The sequence below is a fragment of the Staurois parvus genome, unplaced genomic scaffold (assembly GCF_062004578.1).
Source record: "Staurois parvus isolate SC_StPar_1 unplaced genomic scaffold, SC_StPar_1.0 ptg000714l, whole genome shotgun sequence".
Taxonomy (NCBI): domain Eukaryota; kingdom Metazoa; phylum Chordata; class Amphibia; order Anura; family Ranidae; genus Staurois; species Staurois parvus.
The window spans coordinates 4,362,268-4,377,500 of record NW_028318510.1 but is presented as its reverse complement, the minus strand read 5'-3'; the positions used below and the strand labels follow the sequence as shown (position 1 = coordinate 4,377,500).

The window sequence follows — 15,233 nt, the reverse complement described above, 5'->3', positions numbered from 1 at the left end:
TTAAAAAAAAACAAAAAAAACAACACACCTTCTGCTAGCAACCCCACCCCCATCTCAACACAGATGTGCGGGAGAGCTGAGACTCTTCCAGGCCTCCCTCTCTTTATTGGCTGAGACACAGCAGCAGGAACCATTGGCTTCCACTGCTGGCAATCACAGATAGAGAAGGGACACTCAAAGTGGCTGCAGAGCAAGCAGCTTGCTATTGAGGCACTTTGCAAGGGGTAGAGGTCAAGAGCGCCAGCAGGGGACCCAAGAAGAGAAGGATCAAGATTTGATCATTGCACAACCATTCACAGAGCACGCAAGTATTTTTGTTATTTAAAAAAAAAATAAAATATATGAGCCTTTACAATTACTTTAAGCTTTGAAAAAGTTCTAATTAACCTTTTTGGTTCATTTTAGAGATTTATATGCATAGACACTAAATTTGCTTTGAGTCAGCAGACATTTGTGCAGGACTAAATGTAAAAACATGCACTACTTCGCTTCTGAGAGATACACTGTACAATATTGACAGCAGAACTGATCTGTGCACATAGGATTGACTAAATGTGTGTACAAATCACAGATGTCAGCCAACAAAACAATTGACAAGGCAAAACAAACAGAAAAATCAGATACAAGAAAAAAGGAAGAGTACACAACAAATACACAAGATGTAAAGACAGCCAGACACGAAAGCTGTGCAAACAAGACTTACATTAAAACAAGAATACCTGTGAGTTTAAATTTCCGACATAGATTGTTCTTCTGATTTCATCCACTTTTGTGGGGTCTACATTTCCCATTAATGGTGGCTGTGGCAGATCAGAGAGAGCTGGTATGGCAGGAGTTAGAGCTGGCAGAACTGGGGCAAGAGCTGGAATAACCGGTTCTAAAGGAGTGGGCAACGTAGCTGCCAATGTGGTAAATGGCATGCTGAGCTGCATAGAAAATTGAACAGGTTTTGATTAGTAAAATAATCTGCAAAGTCTACAGAAGTACTTACTGAACAACAAAGCTGCTGATCACTTCCTTAAAGCTCATGAACCAAAAGTCTGATATGGTTGCCTTATTTATGGACAAATTACTAAATGATGCTTCTGCTTGATAAATATAACAGAATAAATGTTTCTCTAATACACAGAATACAAATACACAAATAGGTCTTGTGTCTCGCCTCCCCCTACCCTTTTCAACAAAAAGTTGGTTAAAGGATGGCTGCACAATCTTCTGAAAAGCCTCAATAGTCTCATGAGGATGTTTTTCTTTTGTGCTGGACAGGTTTGTGCAGTTTTTAGTAAGCTGCCTTTTTTATGGACAATAGAAACCTGCTTCTGCCAGGGCATCTAGCCTGCATCCCCCTTTAGAAACACACCAACACCACAGCGTTTCCTGGCTTGCAGCTGCTCAGTCACAGGTCCATGAAGCAATGCCAAAAACACAAGTCTATTAAAGCAGTTGTGCACTCTGGGGGGGGGGGGATAAGTCAGCAGCTACAAATACTGTAGCTGTTGACTTTTAGCAAAAGAACACTTATCTGTCCAGGGGTCCAGCACCATCCACACCAGGGCTAGTTCTTCACTAGCCTTTGGGTACCTAGCACTGTCATCCTAACTGTCACAGTCTGCTGCAAACTGTGCATACACAAGCCACGTCGCCCTTTGTTGGGGGGGTGTTGAGAAAGGAGAACTTGTCAAAAACTGTCAAAACTAGGTACCTGCAAACCCCCCCCCCCCCAATATCAAATCAGCACACATACCTAAGACCACATAATTGTGCCCTGCGACTTTATATTTTTTATGTAGTAAGATGTTTGAGCTTAGGATTCAATGTATTGTGTATGTTACCCTTTTCAGTATATGGATCTCCTGAATCCTTGTGCCATGTCCCTTCCTCTGGTATGACTTCTGGTCTTAGGAGCTGCAGTGCATCTGGGGGTTAATTTCCACCTTCATTTGAGGGCCTGTCTGGGTTTGATGAGCAGGCACTATGCAGCATCGGCGCCATGTGTGCCTTCCAATGTGTGGCACCAACGTGCAAGTGGCGTCATCACACCTGTATGTGCGATGACACTCTGCATCAGGTTGGAGGAATCCACACCTTCTGGTGCCGTTCTGCCCATGTGGCGCCGTTGATTTGTGTATATTCCTCCTCCCTTAATTGTCTCTACATGGTGTTGGGTGGAATTAAGGGTGGCCCCTAGGATATAAATAGAAGGATCAGAGAATTACGTTTCTGATTAATTTCGTAATGGTGGAGAGAGGTGCAGCATGTTAGTTTATGCGTGTTAATCATGGTGAGTTCCTGACACTTAGTAACCACTCTGTTAAAGCTCTATGGATTGTTGATTTGGTTTCTGTTCTCATTACCATCTATGTCATCATTACCATCTATGCATCTATTTCTAATCTATTTCTTCTTTCTTCTCTGGCACGGATTCCTTAAGACACTGGCGTTTCTCTTTTACTTCTACTTTGCCAGATAACTATCTTCTTATCTTTGATACTCACTATTTTACCCTTGCTCTGAAGTATTATTTGGACTGAGTCACATGTCCCAACCAGGCATATATTTCTTGGATATGATGGACAGGGCACACTTTCATCTTACTTGTGCTGCACACATTTTTTGTTTGTCCCCCTTGGATCCTCGAGGATCCCATACCCACAGCTCCTGGGTCAAACATCTAGGCGGTCACCACTGGAAACATGACCATGTACACGTCATTTTAGCAGTTTTGTAAGTATTTGGTCTTGATTTCTGTATGTTCGTATCCATTATCAATCCTATCATGTTTTACAATTGATGTTCTACAGATATTTATATGTACATCCACTCCTAATGAGTATGAATATTTTATATTTTCACAAGGAGCCAAGCAGGTGAAACTCCTTTTCTGATTGTTCCTTCTGCTGTAAATTGCTTGTTCTTAGAACTCAATGGTGTCATGCTGAAATCTACATACAGGGTAGGAATCAAAGAGACTATAATTAATAAAAATGTATTTTACTCAAATTAGTTGATGCAAAAATGGATACAACCCACAACAAAAACTACTACATCTAATAGGACAGCGCCAAGTCTTCAAGTCATGGATTGAACAAGTTGGCAACATATTTCACCATCTATCTTTTTCCATTGTTCAAGAATAACATCTTTTACAGCCTGGATGCTGGATGGAGAGAGATGCTCAACGTGTCCCTTCAGAATTTCCCATAGGTATTCCATTGGGTTTGGATCAGGAGATATAATTGGCCACTCGAACACTTTCATCCTGTTCTTCCTTAGAAATGCAACAGTGGCCTTAGATGTGTTTTGGATCATTGTCTTGTTGGAAAAGAGCACGGAGTGATGGTAGCACCTGCTCTTTCAATACAGAGCAGTACATCTGTGAATTCATGATACCATCAATGAAATGCAGCTCCCCGACACCAGCAACACTCATGGAGCCCCGCAGAAGGACACTGCCACCACCATGTTTCACTGTAAGCACCATGCATTTTTCTTTGCACTCCTCATCTTTGTGACACCATACCATTTTGAAGCCATCAGTTCCAAAAACATTTATCTTGGTCTCATCATTCCAGAGTACAGAGTCCCAGCAGTCTCCTCCTTTTCAGCATGGGCCCTGGCAAATTCTAGGCGGGCTTTTTTGTGCACGGGCTTTAGGAGAGGCTTCCTTCATGGACAACACCCGTGCATGCCATTCCTCTGAAGTGTACGCCGTATTGTGTCACGGGAAACAATCACCCCAGTTTGGCTTTCTACTTCTTTAGCTAACTGCAGTGAACTTGCATGGCGATTTTCTTCAATCCTTCTCATCAGAAGACGCTCCCGTAGAGGTGTTAACTTCCGTGGATGGCCTGGACATCTCTGCGTGTGGTTTCAGTTCCATCTTTGTTAAATTTTTGTATCACTTTTGCTACAGTATTCTGACTGATAAGTAAACCTTTGCTGATCTCCTTGTAACCTTCACCTTTCTTGTGTACAGAAATTATTTTCTTTGTCAGGCCTTGTGACATTTCTTTTCCATGTGGAGCTATTGCTGACAGCATGAAATGGGAAGGGGTTTTCTTTGTTAAGTAATGCCCTTTTATAATAAACTGTCTGCTGGACACCTGTTTAACCAATAATTAGACTCACCTGTAGTTAAAGTCTTGTTAATTAAGTGTTCTTGCATGGCAAGACCACTTACTGTTATCTCACATATTCTTATTATAGCCAAATTTACCACCCTAACTCCTCACACAGTTTTTACACTACATAGACGGTAATATACCGAAACGCGCAGATTGTTCCCGATTGGTGTGCTATTACTTTGTGGAACGTTTCTCGGAATGGTTCACGAAATATCGGCGTTTTTGTGGTGAAATTGGTCCCATAGGAATGAATGGTGGAATGTTCAAAACTAGAGTGGGAGCTGACAAAAGCTAGAGTGTGAGCTGAAAAATCAGGACATAATTTCTAAACTGCCACAACTCCCTCATTTTCAAGCCCACCTACACAAATCTTATATCAAAATGCTCAGCTATCCCTGCTGCCACTAAAAATGTCCACGGCTAAACCATAGCCCTGATAGTTTTCACAATATGACCATTTGTTTGCAACTCACGCCGCCCAGCTCAAGCCACTCCACCCAGTTACTCCGCCCACTCCAGTTGTAGACTACTGGTGGAGGCAAGAACACTTCACACAATTTCCCCAGAAATTGTAGCTTTTCTAGTTAGGATTTTGTCTAAAATATAGCTTTGCTCCTAAGACTTTTATTAGGGTGTATTCATTTTTGCAACATGTTCTTGAATTAATTTTTTAGGAAAAATACTTTTTTGTGTGTGCAAATTAACAAATCTTGTTTGCAATCAATGGGAGTATTTTGTAGTAGTGTCCCATAGAAAATGTTGATTCTGAAAGGAAAGTAAAGGTTTTGTCAAATTTGTTGGGGTGTACTCATTTATGTACAGGTGAAACTCGAAAAATTTGAATATCGTGCAAAAGTTCATTTATTTCAGTAATGTAACTTAAAAGGTGAAACTAATATATGAGATGGACTCATTACATGCAAAGCAAGATAGTTCAAGACGTGATTTGTCATAATTGGGATGATTGTGGCTTACAGCTCATGAAAACCCCAAATCTGCAATCTCAGAAAATTAGAATATTGTGAAAAGGTGCAATATTCTAGGCTCAAAGTGTCCCACTCTAATCAGCTAATTAAGCCATAACACCTGCAAAGGGTTCCTGAGCCTTTAAATGGTCTCTCAGTCTGGTTCAGTAGGAATCACAATCATGGGAAAGACTGCTGACCTGACAGTTGTGCAGAAAACCATCATTGACACCCTCCATAAGGAGGAAAAGCCTCAAAAGGGAATTGCAAAAGAAGTTGGATGTTCCCAAAGTGCTGTATCAAAGCACATTATTAGAAAGTTATGTGGAAGGGAAAAGTGTGGAAGAAAAAGGTGCACAAGCAGCAGGGATGACCGCAGCCTGGAGAGGATTGTCAAGAAAAGGCCATTCAAAAGTGTTGGGGACTTTCACAAGGAGTGGACTGAGGCTGGAGTCAGTGCATCAAGAGCCACCACACACAGATGGATCCTGGACATGGGCTTCAAATGTCGTATTCCTCTTGTCAAGCCGCTCCTGAACAACAAACAACATCAGAAGCGTCTTACCTGGGCTAAAGAAAAACAGACCTGGTCTGCTGCTCAGTGGTCCAAAGTCCTCTTTTCTGATGAGAGCAACTTTTGCATCTCATTTGGAAACCAAGGACCCAGAGTATGGAGGAAGAATGGAGAGGCACACACTGCAAGATGCTTGAAGTCCAGTATGAAGTTTCCACAGTCTGTGTTGATTTGGTCCACTGTGCTTCATTAAGTCCAGGGTCAACACAGCCGTCTACCAGGAGATTTTGGAGCACTTCATGCTTCCTTCCGCAGACGAGCTTTATGGGGATGCTGACTTCATTTTCCAGCAGGACTTGGCACCTGCCCACACTGCCAAAAGCACCAAAACCTGGTTCAATGGCCGTGGGACTACTGTGCTTGATTGGCCAGCAAACTCGCCTGACCTGAACCCCATAGAGAATCTATGGGGCATTGCCAAGAGAAAGATGAGAGACATGAGACCGAACAATGCAGAAGAGCTGAAGGACGCTATTGAAGCATCCTGGTCTTCCATAACACCTCAACAATGCCACAGACTGATAGCTTCCATGCCACGCCGCATTGAGGCAGTAATTGCTGCAAAAGGGGCCCAAACCAAGTACTGAGTACATATGCATGCTTACACTTTTCAGAGGTCCGATATTGTTCTATGTACAATCCTTGTTTTATTGATTGCATGGAATATTCTAATTTTCTGAGATTGTGGATTTGGGGTTTTCATGAGCTGTAAGCCACAATCATCACAATTATGACAAATCACGGCTTGAACTATCTTGCTTTGCATGTAATGAGTCTATCTCATATATTAGTTTCACCATTTAAAGTTGCATAACTGAAATAAATGAACTTTTGCACGATATTCTAATTTTTCGAGTTTCACCTGTATATACATTGATACACACAAATACATACACACAGACAGACAGACACACACCGATCAGCCATAACATTATGACCACCCACCTAATATTGAACAGGTTCCCCCCCTTTTGCCTCCAAAACAGCCTTGAACCATCGAGGCATGGACAACCCTAAACCTCTGAAGGCATGCTGTGGGATCTGGCACCAAGCTGTCAGTAGCAGATCCTTTAAATCCTGTAAAGTGGGACCTCCATGGATTGGACTTGTTTTTCCAGCACATGCTACAAATGCTTGATTGGACTGAGATCTGGAGAATTTGGAGGCCAAGTCAACACCTCGAAAGTACCTTCTTCCATTGCTCTGTGGTCTAGTTCTGATGCTCATTTGCCCATTGTAGACACTTTTAGCTGCGGACAGGAGTCAGCATGAGCACACTGACCAGTCTGCGGCTATGCAGCCTCATATTCACCAAACTGCAATTGCACTATGAGTTCTGACACCTTACTATCAGAACCAGCATTAACGTTTCAGCAATTTAAGCTACAGCAGCTCTTCTATTGGAAAACATGGGCCAGCGTTCACTTCTCATGAGCAAGATAATCAATGTTATACACTTTACACACACTCTAGTACCAAACATAAATGTTAGACAAAAAGGTAGAGGGCACTTACCAAGGGTACATCCACTTTTTCTCTTCTTAAAACCTAGGAAGTCAAATCAATTAATGAGAGCTACTAAATAAACAATATGACCGCCAAATACACATTCTGCCTAGAAGCATAAAATACTGATAGAAACAACCAGCCAAAATAGAAATACTAAAAGAAGTAATCAAGAACTGCAGCCTGTAAACATACCATTTTTGTTCCAAATCCAGTAATAACATCGCTTGATGCAGAGGGGGTCACTAAAATTTAATTTTTGCTTTACTTGTAAAATTCCTTTCTTGGATTACATCATGGGAAATGGCATCTTCTGTGACAAGGTGGTTCTATGGCCTTAGTCGTCATTTTTACCTATGTTGAATTCTTCATTCAATCTCAACCAAGAGTTTTGTTGCCGTCTTTCTGTCCTAAGCCTCAGATGCCGGGGGAAAGTTTATTCACACTATGGATGCGGATAGTGCTATCAGGTGTTACCTGAAGTTAACTGCTGCTATTCGCCAGTTGGATTCCCTTTTTGTGCTTCCTGAAGGCCCAATGAAGGGTCATGCAGCTTTCAAATTTACCATTTCTTGATGAATTTGTCAGTATATTTCTCAAGCCTACAGTCTAAAGAGGACTGTATTTTCAGTGACGGCTCATTTTACTGGCAGTATTGGTGCTTCCTGGGCTATTCGTCATCAGGCTTCAGCATCTCAAGTTTATAAAGCTGCAAACTGATCTTCAGTGCATACTATCACAAAGTTTTATAAAGTAGGTGTTGGAGCCACTGAGGATGCCACCTTTCGTCTGAGTTTTGCAGGCTGCTGCTTGAGGTTCTAACCTGTTCTGGTTTAGATGTTTAGTGGCAGTTTGCTTGTTGCTGTATTGCCTTCCCCTCATATTCAGTGCTTTGGGACATCCTTATGGTAATGGTATGAAGAAGCTCTGTGTCCTGTGATGTACGATAAAGAAAATACGATTTTTGGTTTACCTGTAAAATCCTTTTCTTGGAGTACATCATGGGACACAGCGATCCTGCTCCTGTCTTGTTTCTAGCTTGCTACAAAAACAGAAGTCTTGTCTAACAGGGATGGGTTATGCCTAGAGGAGGGGGCTCTCTGTCTTTTTTGCCAGTGTCCCATCACTTGAAGGTGGCAGCACAACATTTATGTTCCAAATCCAGTCATTACATTGCTTGATGCAGGGATGACTAAACATCAAGAAGCCACTTCCACTTCACGGACCTAAGGGCTTGTTCCCACCAAAGGTTAATGCAGATTGCATTCAGGTGCGATCTGCTAGCTTAGACATCAGAATGAGATTCTTCAGAGATCATTCTGAGTTTACTAACAGATGCATTTCCCTTATAACTGACACCCTTCTAAGCTACATTAACCCACGTCAAGATGCTTTTCTGTTCCTATTGCCTTGTACAGGGGTTGGACAAAAAAAATGGAAACACCACATGATTTGCAGATGTGAAAGTGACGACATGTTTCGCGTTAAAAGTGGAAGTGATGTAACATTCTTTTGGATCCGCTGTGTGATGAGACACCTATATAACAGCTTTCGTCATTCATTGCGTCCACTGCCAGTAGTACAGAGACGTGTCAGAGCTTACTAAACTTCAATGAGGGCAAATAACTGCTGCAAAGGTGACTGCAGAGTTTGATCTCTCTTTACGGGACTGAGATTGAGCTCTGCAGTCACTTTTGCAGCAGTAGTTTTCTTATTTCTAGTCTCAATCCTGCGCAATGTCATTTTGTCTCTTTCGGTCAGTTGACCATATCGAGTGCGTTTATGCTTATCAGAAGACGGTTTCCCGGAAATTGTATATGCGGTCATAACCTTTTGATACCGTACCATGTGCACAGCAAATAAATTGGCAACTTCAGCCACAGAGGTACCAGCTAAGCGGGCACCAACAATTTGCCCTCTTTGAAGCTTAGTAAGCTCTGACATGACTCCGTATTACAAGCAGCACACAAAAGTGAATGACCAAATTGAGGCTTCCCACCAGTTAACTAGGTGTCTCATCACACAGCGGAAGCAAAAGAATGTAACATTACTTCCACTTTCAATGTGAAACATGTTGTCACTTTCACACCAGCAAATCATGTAGCGTTTCCATTTCTTTTTCTAACCCCTGTATGTGCAGAGAAGCAGTTCTGTTGTGAAGAAAAGCTTGTCAACACAGACTATTAAAGCAGAGTCTACTGCGTTTCACTCTCTACTAACTTACAGAGGCTAGACCTTTATCAAACGACTATATCCAAAAATACACCTGTCTATAATCTCATGTGTAACAACTAGCTTTACTCACCAATTGCTTGACTATAGCCAGTTACTTTTTTTTTTTTTTTTCTTACTTTCAGAGTGGCCTTTTACAACCAAAAATATTAGATAAGACCTATTAACTCCAATGTACACTCCTCTTTAGCAGTAATTCATAGGGAAACTCTGCTGTATTTCTAGGCCTAGCCAGACTACATTTCTACCCTAATATTACAATAGAATCTACAGCATATTTTATGGTCATGCCAATTCCAAAATGAACCTGCAAGTTATTTTGTCAAATTGAGCTCAAAATTCAGGAACAGCTATGCCCTGCATGAGAAGAGCATTCCCATTTGTTAATGAACAAATTAGCTTTTTTTTTTTTTTTTTTTAAACAAAATATTCTTCACACCACCAGCCTATTTTAGAAACGCACTGGAATACTCACAGAAGCTAGCGGAGATGGGGTTGGAGTAGGCGTAGGTATAGGAAGCAGGCCGGCCCCAGGAAGAAGGCTAGATAATGAAGGAGCAGGGGCCAACAGAGAGAGCGCCTTAGATTCTTCTGGGATTTTACCTGTAGAGGCAAAATCTCAATATTACCAAAAGACAATGTAAAATCATCTAATGCCTCATTTTATTTGACTACATAAATCAAACCAAAAAGAACAAATGCTTAGTAAGAAAGAATAAGAACTTAAGGTATTTTCTCCCCCTCTTGTTCATTACCCTGGTCTACAAGGAAATTAAATAAAAAAGTGAGGGAAACTGGAAAGACTAAATCTCATCAATGGAATATTACTTAAAAAATTGTATAGACAATGATTGAACACTTTGTGCTATGGGTCACCTGTACTGGAAACTTATGGTTCATGAACCAAACGATATCAAGCATGGAGCCTTTTCCCAGGGCGCTGTTTTCACGCTGATCGAAAGTTGTTTTACACATGACAACCGTTCGTGTTGGCTGCATCACTAATAGCACACAGAACATCAGATACAGAAAAGAAGAACATTTTTTAAAGTTTAATCCCCAAAAATTGCAAGGTTCCAATTTTGTTCAAATAAATAATGAAAAGAAATTCAAAGAAAAGCATGGAAGAATAAAAAAAAAAAATTACATGATTTAACAATCAGTGTCAATCTACTGCAAGCTACAGTTGTGTCAGTGTCCCTAGAGCACTAAGGCTTACATGTGTTGGTACATTAGCCAATATCACGTATGGGCAAATAATGGGTACCACAGGCCCTGGGCCTAATTCGTGAACAAGAAATGAAGTAAGCGAAATGGTTCCCTGTTCATTTTCTGTGTCTACATCACTTACATCCTTGGTGGGCGTAGCAGTGTACAAAGAAGTCTTTAGAAGTAGCAACCACATTGCTAATGCTAAACTGGTAGCTGTTAAAATCTGAGCTGAACCTGTGAACAGGTTGGACTCTGGGTACAAGACTTTATATAATGTGGGGTCTACAGTATTTAATAAAGTTTTCACCCAAAAAAAAAAAAAATCAAACATTTCACATCTCTGCAATACATGCAGTATTTTTCAAGACACAAAAAGGGGAATTGTGCAAGTACAGAAAATACCTGCCAATATGCAAAAAATAAAAATCCAATGTGCTTTTAAATTGCCATTAACTGACAACACTTATTCTGCTGCACTAAAATCCTAAGCAGTGTTTTTAGCTTTACTCAGTTCTTTTCTATTGGGCTTAGAGTAGCTGTAAAGGTAGAATTTTTTTTACCTTAAAACCTATTTTATGCATTAAAGTGGGAGTAAACTCCCACTGGACACTTACACCTACAGGTATGCTTATAATGAAGCTTACCTGTAGGTACAAAGAGTATCTCCTAAACGTACCCCGTTTAGGAGATATTCAGTGTTCCTGCAGCCAGTGACGTAACCACCATATGCACTCTGAAGGAACCGCATACCCGTGCTGTTCCTTCAGAGCTCTGTGCGGCAGCAGAGAATTCCGCATGCATGTGCAGGAGTGGCGTCATTGTGGCTTGGTCAATCAAGAGGCCAGAGCTTGTGAACCCGGAAGGAAGATCAGGTGAAGATGGAAGCCCTGTCAGCGGTGACAGCACACTGCTGGAGGGCTTCGTTCTAAGGCAAGTCTTTCATAATGTAAGCTCGAAAGAGCAGGGCCCTCAATCCCCTCATGTTTTGCATTGTATTGGTATTGTTCTGTCACATGTTCTGTCTCCCTTTGTAATGTACAGCGCTGAGCGAACTATTGGCGCTTTATAAATACTGTATAATAATAATAATAATAATAATGTGCTAGTATGCAATGCAAACTAGCACATTATGACATTACCTTGCAGGGAGATTTAAGACTGTAAAGTAACAAAAAAAAAACAAAAAAAAAAAAAAAACACCTTCTTTGATATCTTTGGTAAAAACATTCCAATAAAAAGGATAAGTTCACCTTTGTGGGAAAAAAAAAAAAAAAATCAATAAATGCACTTTTTTTGCAAGTAAAAAAAAACAAAAAAATGTGCATTTATTATTCTTGTTTACTAGAAGCCTAAAAAGCATTGCACCCGCGATCAGAAAGGTACCTCGTACGAGCAGGCAGATATACACAGACGGCACCATGCTAGTTTGAGAACTATAAGCTGACAGCCGCAGAGGATGTCAGGACTTGTAGTTTTTCATTCACAGAATTATGTGAATGAATGATGCGGCCGTGTCAAGCAGAGCACCACACTGCCACATCTTTTTTTGAATTGTGACAGCAGACACGGGGAGAAGATCCTTTAACTGTACATTAAAGCTATAGCGTCCACAAACTATGGTTTATATTATTTGAAAATTGATCAGTTCTGAAGTACTGACTGCTCTTCTTGAGGCCCTAAAATTCCAGGACAGTACAAATATCCCCCAAATTACTCCTTTTTTTGAAAAGTAGACAGTCTGAGGCATTTAGTAAGAGAATTTTTTGAAGTTGTAATGTTTTGTCACTTTTTTTGAAAATTAAAAAAAAAATTTCACAATTTGTTTTTAACATACTGTCACCAGCGCAATACAGCGTCATCATAAGACTGATGTGTCGTGGATCAAGGATATAGACTGATGCCAAATACAAAAAGTTTTATTTAATTTTTGGGTGGATCAGGTGTTTTTTTTTTTTTTTTTTTTACACTTCGATTGCTGTTACAGTGATGGTCACTGCAAAAGCAATGTTTTAAATGGCCATCAATTAGCTTAATTTACAAAAGTTGTGCTCAGTATTTTGATCAAATGGTTGTTGTGACTGGCCCACTGTACTATGGGATAGCGGTGGGCCAATCACAGTATTGCAATACTAAGCACAACTGTTATGAACGAAACCCATTTATAACAGTTATATTGACAGTGAGATCATGTGATCACATAGCGACCATGGGAGTGGTGTGCTGCACACCCCAGGGGGCGAGACAGGTGCATATGTGCCAAGCGACATATGGGTACATTGCATAGCCTACCCATGCCACCTGTTGGCAGTAAATGTACTGTGGGCGAGTGGGACATGATTAAAGAATATGTCAACCCAACATTTCATATTTCCTATATGAGCCTGCTGTACCATGCACTTATATGAAAGTATCCTGTTCTCTTTGTATTGCTTCCTTTGTGTGAAATCCCTGGTGTTCCTGCCAGTCCCTCTGCTTTCCTTTTATACACTGACTACATGCAGAAGAGCAGTTTGTTCAGTTTTCTAGCTGTGCTGGGAACTAGTCCAATGATCAGCACAGCCCCCCAGCACAACAATTCTGGAAAATCAGTGTGCTGCGGTTTCTCCTCCCTGAGCTACTTATACAGCCGAGAAGAGTGGGTGTTTATGCGATCACTTATAAAAAACATAAATACCTTTTTTCCCTTTTTGTATATCTATACTCAAATGTTTTGCCTTTCATTTCTATTAAACCAAATGGGCTGTTTTACAAAGTGAGAGCTTACATATACTTTAAGAGTACAGTATATCGACCTCCCCTATCTCCATGACATAAAGAGATGTTCTCTAGTGCAGGTGAACAGAACTGGGCAGGGCTGACAACACTGCTAGAGATTTTTCTGTGAAGCACAACCCACAAGAAGTTAGGATCTCACTGGATTTCTGTTAGTATCAACGTGTATTTTTAAAGGAATAAATTGGTCAACTTTGAGACATATTGTATATTTCTTTTTACCATATTTGGCCATACATACTGGAGGATTGGTAATAAAAAAAAGGAAGTAAGCTATTAGCATTAAAAAGGTGAATACAGTAATCATTTACTAAGGATTTGAAAGATTGCAAAAAGACATCCTTGCAAAAAAATCACTGTACCCACTCAACTGTGTGACCACAAAGTGCTTCCAAACATTAGATGCAACCATCACACAACCTGTTGGAAAGCATCTGAGCAGACGACAATCATAATTTTTCTATGGAGTTAGTTCTATATCAATACCAAGCAACTGAGTATTTAACCGCAAATAGAGAATAATCACCAAATGTTAAAATACTTACCTTTGGGCTTAAACAGTCACTGGCATCGTCTGACAGAAGTAACTTTGGTACATCTAATTTGCTTTCCAAATTCCACCTAACATCTCCCTCTTTTTAACATGAAACAAATTGCAATCTTTGAAAATGGGTTCCAATTTCTGAAATTCGTCCCCATTGTATGCAATCTGATCAGGCAGTCATGGAGGAGATTTAATAAAACTGGACAGTGCAAAATCTGGTGCAGCTCTGCACAAAAACCAATCAGCAGGGATGTTGAATTCCTATAGCCCAACACCCAGGACATGTAGTTCCGGGCAGGTAATTTTTTTTTTTTTTTTTTAACCTTTAGCCCTGTTGCGAGCAAGCAGCAAGCCTCATGTCAGGTGAAAGCATTTGGGCGGCCACACTGTCGCCTGATTGCCTTCACACAGCCTACAGTTCAAGCCTCCACCCCCCACCCACTATGTCTCCCGAGCTCTGCTTGCTTATCTGCGGGTCCGGTTCACTGCCGTTGGCTAGAGGGGAGGGAGGAGAGTGGACACGTCCTCTCCCTTCTCCTTTCTGTCCTGATCCAGAAGTGACGTTATGATGTTACTTCTGGGTCCCTGTTCAAAATTTTCCCAGCCATCGAGGCCTGGAAAGAATGTAATATGGTGCGAGGGGAGGCATGCAAGGTCTTTTAGACATTCGATGTCTCAAACAGAACCTGTCACCAAAAATCATCACATAGGGGACTTTCTCTCCCCTATGTGATGGAAAAAAAAGAAGAAAAAAGTTTTCTTTTTAAAAATTGTAAAAATTAAAGTTACAGTCAAGCACATACCATCCCCTCTGAAAATAATTTGAGGCCCCCCCTTCCACCCCCAGATATACGCACAAACGGGAAAGCACACGCTGGGACGACTACGCATGAAAACGCTTGTAATACACGTTACATATCGCCGCACACGCCAGAATGACAGCAATAATTCTAGCACAAGACATCTTCCGTAACACTATACTGATGACCTATAAGGGGCTTTAAAAGTGTCGCCTATAGAAAATAAAGGGAATTGAAGTTCATCGCCATTTCACGAGCGCACGCAAATATAAGGTTTGCCATGTTGGATATCTATTTACTCGGCGCAACCTCATCTTTTATATTTTACAAAAATAAGAATGTATTGTTTTTGTGTCCTAAAATTAACTTAAGTGTATTTTTTACTGCAATTTTGCGGTAATATGCAACATAACAACCTGGAACTACCACTATTTTATTCTCTAGGTGTCTACTTTCAGAAAATACACTATATTGCCAAAAGTACTGGGACACCTCTCCATATCA

General features: G+C 40.8%; 1 protein-coding gene across 1 annotated transcript in view; it reads right to left on the bottom strand.

Moving 5' to 3' along the window:
- Window positions 1–15,233, bottom strand: part of SREK1 (splicing regulatory glutamic acid and lysine rich protein 1) — a 114,988-nt gene that overhangs the window by 51,263 nt on the left and 48,492 nt on the right. Inside the window, exons 3-5 of the mRNA XM_089653474.1 lie at window positions 9,877–10,004; window positions 7,179–7,211; window positions 720–926 (exon numbers count right to left, since the gene is read on the bottom strand). Coding sequence (XP_089509600.1) covers window positions 720–926; window positions 7,179–7,211; window positions 9,877–10,004 — 368 coding nt within the window. The remainder of the gene's footprint in view (window positions 1–719; window positions 927–7,178; window positions 7,212–9,876; window positions 10,005–15,233) is intronic.